This window comes from Octopus bimaculoides, chromosome 4, assembly GCF_001194135.2.
Source record: "Octopus bimaculoides isolate UCB-OBI-ISO-001 chromosome 4, ASM119413v2, whole genome shotgun sequence".
Taxonomy (NCBI): domain Eukaryota; kingdom Metazoa; phylum Mollusca; class Cephalopoda; order Octopoda; family Octopodidae; genus Octopus; species Octopus bimaculoides.
In genome coordinates, this window is record NC_068984.1 from 116,377,388 (window position 1) to 116,384,183 (window position 6,796).

Consider the following 6,796-nt stretch of genomic DNA (forward strand, 5'->3'; position numbering starts at 1 on the left):
ATATATATATATATATATATATATATAAACTTGTGTAGGCGCATGGCTCAGAGGTTAGAGTGTCGAGATTACAATCGTGGGGTTGTGAGTTTGATTCCCGGACCGGGCTGCGTGTTGTGTTCTTGAGCAAGACACTTTATTTCACGTTGCTCCAGTTAACTCAGCCGTAGAAATGAGTCGCGACCGGCCTTTGCTTTTCCCTTGGAAAACATCGATCGCATGGAGAGGGGACGCCGGTATGCATGGCCGACTGCTGGTCTTCCACAAACAACCTTGCCCAGACTTTTTCCTCGGAGGGTAACTTTCTAGGTGCAATCCCATGGTCATTCGTGACCGAAGGGGCTCTAAGATATAAACTTATGTAGTATTCTGTTAAGAACGTAGTAGAGTACAGTATAAAGCTCGTGCATCTTCAGTTTTCGCCCTGTGCTATCCTGTAGTAATATTAAATGTGTTTCCAGATGTGTCTTTTGGCTTCTGCAGTGTGTGAATAGCTAACTGAATGAAGAAGCTGGAGTCATGAAGAAGGAGTACGGTTGGACATTTATTTGTAATCAATAGAATTGTTTTCACACAACATTATTCTCTAGGCTTGTAGCTATTTAGTTATGTAACCGTTCCCCTGCATTATGAGATCTAGTTGTATTTCCTCAGGCGATATATATTATCCCTGCAAATTCAAATACTCGGCTTCAAGGGCAATCGCAAGTGTAACTAACTATGAAGAACAAATCAACAGTACAAATGCCAATCCCTTTAAAACAACAATCACTTTAACAGTAACCCCCCCCCCCAACCCCGCTCTATCCACACATTCAAAGCAATTTGCCAACGGTCCTTTAACCACTACACATCTCTTGATACACTCAGTGGATACTACTAACTCTAGGACACAACAAACAGATAGGATGCTCTTGAAGCCGAGAATTTGAATTTACGGAGACAATATTTATATATCGCCTGAGGAAATGCAACTAAATATCGTAATGCAGGGAAACGGTTATGTAGCGAAATACGTGCAATCCTGAGAACTACGTTGCGCAGAAACAATTGTAGAGATTTCAAATAAATGTCCAACCGTACTCCTTATTGACCCCAACTTCTGTGTGGTATGTAGCTTGCTTACCAACCACATGGTTCTGGGTTCAGTCCCATTGCGTGGCATCTTGGAAAAGTGTCTTCTACTTTAGCCTCGGGCCGACCAAAGCCTTGTGAGTGGATTTGGTAGACGGAAACTGAAAGAAGCCCGTCGTATATATATATATATATATATATATATATATATATTTGTGTGTGTGTGTGTGTGTGTGTGTTTGTGTGTCTGTGCTTGTCTCCCAACATCGCTTGACAACCTATGCTGATCTGCTTACGTCCCCGTAACTTAGTGGATCGGCTAAAGAGACCGATAGAATAAGTACTAGGCTTACAAAGAATAAGTCCTGGGGTCGATTGGCTCGACTAAAGGCGGTGCTCCAGCATAGCCGCAGTCAAATGACTGAAACAAGTAAAAGAGTAAAAGAGTATATATATATGCTTTTATGTTCAGTTGTAATAAAATAAATTTTAGATTAATCTGATCCGTTACTCCATATTATTGTAGAGTACGAATTGTTCTTATACAAGAATGTTGTTGGTCAATGACTTCAAAGTTTCGACCAGCTAACTCCGATGATGGCATATGATATTCTGTTTCGTTAGATATTCTATGAGTTGTGTAATGTGATGTTTTAGTGAATTTTGATTGTAAAGGTCCTGCGTGTGCGGTTCGCATTTTTTATTACTTAGCTCCTTGTCAACCCTAACTGAATAAATTTCTGGTTAAGACCGCTTCATTTCTTTCTTTGTGATAGAATATATGTTGGATTATATAGTGCAGTATATCTTTTATGTATAAAAAAATTAACGGTATGTTATTTGAATGACAGTTAGCGGTACTTTCACATGATCAAGAGACAGTTGGAACGAAAGAGGAAGCAGTCATGCAGAATGTGAGTTGTTTATGATGTGAACTATTATTTTATTTTCGGTGTGAAATTATGTACTGCGTTATGTACTGTGTTACTGTATATAGTAGTAAATATGTGTAAAGTAACATGTGCACTGTGATTTATGTTACATTATGGAGTGAGCTTTTGTAGAGTATGTTTTATATATCAGTTGTGCTATATCACTGAGTGTTAATTGTACAGAGCATTATTTCTCAACAATTTTGATTTCGTGGAGCAATAGAAGAAAAATGAAAAATCACCGACGCACTTCGCACGGAAAGATTTTAATAAACACGTTTCATAATTAAAAATTTAGAACAAAATATAGAAAATTAATTGCTTACTTTGTTATATCATACTTGAGAGAAGCATGACCGCTATGATTTTCTTTCTGTATTGTGCCGTTTGTTAAATAAATTGATTTTCATTTTCTCCGTCATCTGAATAGTTTTTGCATTATTTTGTATTCAATATTGACCAGTGGATAAAACTCCGAATTCACATAGATATGATGGTGAAAATTTAATCAAAATATACAATTTTATTTTGGCCATTCAAGAATATTCTAATCCTATGGAAAAACAAGACTTTCTAAGGGATAGCATCTCTTGTTAGATTTTTAGTCCTTGATCACTGGAAAAGGAAACCAATTCTTCTTCAGCTAATATAAAACTAACATCAGTTCGAATTTCCTTGAATTGTTTTTGAGTCCAATATATTGTTCTTTGTTTAATGATGGAAAATAAATAACTAATTTCTTGTCTAAAGTTCTCATGTTGTCGTTACTTTAAATGAGCTTTAGTTTAAAAAAAAAAGCATTTTAAAATTACAATCTCTCGATTTTTTTTCTCAAATAACTGATTTTTGTTTTTGAAACTATGTTAGTGTACCTGTACATTTAAAGACATTTTAATGTTTATTCTACATATTTCTTTCAGCAATTAAGATACTGGAATATATTTATCAAATAGCTCATACAAGAAATTCCATAATTACATTGGTATGCGATTAGCGTATTTAATTTACATGGTAAGAAAACAATTAAAGGAAATCTTTCCGACATCATATAGACGTGACAGCACCTTTATCTTTGACACTATGTCGTGTAAAAGTAAGCATATATATTGCACATCCAGTTCAGTATGTAATATGTCTTCAAAGAAAAAAATCTTCAATAGCTTTTAATACCCTAACTTCTTTCATTTCAATTCTTAATGTTTATGCATTAAAAGGCTTAATTTTTTTTACTAATCTATATTTTAACATCGTATGAATTTTCTAAGACCTCTCACACAGTTTTCCGAAGAAGCAACTCTACAGATAACATGTATGGCTTCTATGATGGTTTCTATTTTACGTTATTTAATCTACGGAACTACAAAAAAAAAATACCATGTACTATTTAATCTTCATATGAATCGCATATAAAGGTATTGATCCGCTAGTCTGGACACACTATACTTATGTCACACACAAGTCTCCCGCGTCAACTCTCTCTGCGGAGTTGGCCTCAGGCATCAGATCACAGAGAGCCCCCAAATTCTGTTTTTGGGACCAGCTGAAGGCCAATCTCTTCCGCTGCTCCATTGACCCACATACCTAGCAGACAATCTCCAAGGACTGCCCAAAGTGACACCGTGCCATCGTCAAAGAAACGGACCAAACGGAAAATAACAGACGCAGAGTATCAGAGAGCAGACGTCAAAGATGCAACTGGCTCGCACCTCTCGTTCTCCGCCAACCTTCCCCTACGATAAAGCCTCCGCCTCTTCTACACCGCCCTTGGCCTTAACAGCCACCTCAGGCACAGGCACCCTTCGCAGCCATCAGCATGTAAAGGCTAATTCACTGGCTACAGATAAGCTACTTGGATAGAGCTAATGTCAAAGACGTCGACAACGAGAGATTCTGACCAAGGGATCAAAATGCTGTATATAAGGATGGCTATAGCCTCTCTTCGTTGATAATGTCAGTATACATAATAATATACAACTGAAATTCTGAATGTTGAAGTATATCATAACATATTTCCTTGGTTATTGACCATCATTTTAATATGTATCGACGAATTATATCCATAGAAAGAAAATATTACCTATCTGCTTGCTTTCTTTGTCATTTCATAGTGGGGTGGGCAGAGGGAATGAGAGGTAATATGGAATAGAAAGCGGCAGAAAAGATACAAAAAGATAAAACATATAAGAGAAGTAAAAATATAACAAGGAGATAAAAGTGCGAAAGTGAAATAAAGAGAGGAAGGAAAGATCTTAAGAAGCGCACCTTTTACTGTATCATAAAGAATCGTGAATAATACAATAAGTTTCACATCTAAAGAATATATATTTATTAAGATGGAATATGAAAGTAACAAACAAAAACTAGTAATTTTAAGATATGGTGTCACAATAAAACTAGTAGAGAGAAAGTGAAAGGGAGACAGAAGTAGAAACATAATAAGAGAGATAGATAGATAGATAGATAGAGAGAGAGAGAGAGAGAGAGAGAGAGAGAGAGAGAGAGAGAGAAGTGAGAGAGCGAGAAAGAGAGAGAGAGAGAAAGTGAGACTGTGAAAAAGAAAGAGAAAAATCTAAGAGTGGGATTTTATGGAGATTGGAAAGTTAGATGGTATGAGGAATAGATCCAATACTTTAGAGAAATATATATTTATATGGGTGTACTACTGAAGAAATAACAGTCCTAATAGAAGGGTCATATTTATTGTGTGGGGAGGGAAAGGTAAGAGTATCTTTATCTTCCAGATTTCCTTATATAGCGTCGATTATATAGTAGCGGCAGTTATGTAACTACAGAGGTTTATCCGAAGATATGTGAACATGGTAGGGAGAGAAAGTGTTGCACGAATGCATGTGGCAAACGCTCACCCCCACTCAATGTTTCTTTTTTTTAAGGGTAATATTTAGACTTGTTTTCACTTTAGAAAAACACAAAAACTATAATAATTCTCTAGTCTCTCGCACAATGTAATTTACAATCTCATTATTGAAAAGTACGGCAAAATATTCACTTTCCTTTGCATCCGGTATGAGCATAAATTCTTTCGAGTTTCCCACATAGAAAAATACACATTGGTTGATGATCTCTGCTGTTCTTTAATGAAACATCAATTGATGATGCTCGCTGTTTAAGAGTTAAAGAACGAGGAGGCTTCCGGTTACTTTTAAAACAGAAACTGCAAGACGTTACGCCATCTTTTATTACATAGTAATGTCATACGAGTGAAAATTTCCCGTTATAAATTTGAATTTATATTGTCATTATATGTTATTTCTTTTCTCGTGTTTTACAGATAACTCATTCTTATATTGTCAATGATTTTTTCCATATTTTCCATGTTGAACTGTCAATAACAGACAATAACAGTTAGCATGCCAAAATATACAAGTTATGAAAGTAAGACATTGTCGAAAATACAATATTGCAGACGTACAATAGTGTCAATGCAAACTGAATTTTTTTTTCAATAATCAAGAAAGTCACAAGATGATAGCTTGCCTCTTAAATGAGTTTTGCGCTATTAATTTGTTTCTCATTTGGACAGTTATATATGTCTCTGGCTAATCAGCTTATGATTTAAAAGATTACGTATTAATCCTTGTAGACACGTATGTTTTAATTGGATGTAATTAAATCGCGTACATAATTTAAGTGGCGTTTAATAAACTTTACAGCTGGCATTAAAAAAATGTCCTCAAGATATTTAACTATCGTAATAAAATGCACAAATAATGTAGATCTGTAAATAAGGTTGTAAAAACGCAGCTTAGTGTGGGTGTTTATTTAGAAACGATCATACACTAAGAAATACATGCACACACACACACAGTTTGCTGTTCAGTTAAGGAGGGATCAACAAAAAGATACTCCATCCAGTGAGATATAGATATCATTTAATGTAGACATTACTAAAATAAAATCTTCTAGTAGATTCTTGCCATGAAGATAACTAAGAAGATTTATATAACATGTCTTGTGCCTCCACGCAATCACCAGGGTCAGGGCACATGGTAAGTTCAATTTGAAAATCAGGACGATGGTACATGAGAAACCATGAGAAAAAAATCGAGAGGGTTTGTGCAAAAAGTAGAATGAGATGACAAAAGCTAGATAAAAATCGAAAAAGGAAAGGAAAGGAGAAAAACAATTAAGAGTTACCTCTCATTTGACCGTAGAAATTATAATTAATACAGCTGAGGAGTCCAAAGTTTGCCATACATTTTCTCTATCCAGAGAGGGTAGTGTCCTCTAGTTTGACAGAAGAAATTTGTTCATGTGCTTGCATTTGCTGAAGATTTCGTTTCTGGCATTAAGTAATGTGGTGGAAATGTAAGCTAATTTATGTAGGGAATTAGTACAATTTGTTATAGTTGGTCGTGTACTCTGACCGATGATAGTGTAAAAGGTTACACTTTACTGTGGGTTGTCAAGTACATTGTTTGTATTAATATCCTTATTACAGAAAAATATAGGCCTTAGGCTGTGACTTTCTTCGGAAAGCAGGATGGTCACTGCCATATCGCACCCAAAGAAGGAAACACTGGTTGATCTCGCTTGGAACGATTATATTAAAATATTCATCGTGACAGGATAGTCAATGTGAGACGCTTTAAAAAAAAAACGGCATAGAGTTGGAGCACATATAAAGAAAAATGAAACATTTTAGAAAGCTGCCTATCACCGAGCATTTGAGTACCTTTATGTAAATAGGTGTACTTTATATTCTAGTTTTGACTTTTCTTAAAATTTCAGTCATCAAGTTACGTTATGCCCTACCTACCTACCTACCTATA

The 6,796-nt window shown here is 35.5% G+C and overlaps 1 protein-coding gene across 3 annotated transcripts in view; it reads left to right on the forward strand.

Moving 5' to 3' along the window:
- Nucleotides 1-6,796, forward strand: part of LOC106876369 (uncharacterized) — a 559,415-nt gene that overhangs the window by 405,188 nt on the left and 147,431 nt on the right. For 2 of the 3 annotated variants that reach the window (XM_052967377.1, XM_052967376.1), the window contains exon 3: nucleotides 1,926-1,988. The exons of the other annotated variant lie outside the window; for it this stretch is intronic. In XM_052967377.1, coding sequence (XP_052823337.1) covers nucleotides 1,926-1,988 — 63 coding nt within the window. The remainder of the gene's footprint in view (nucleotides 1-1,925; nucleotides 1,989-6,796) is intronic. 3 annotated transcript variants of the gene reach the window in all.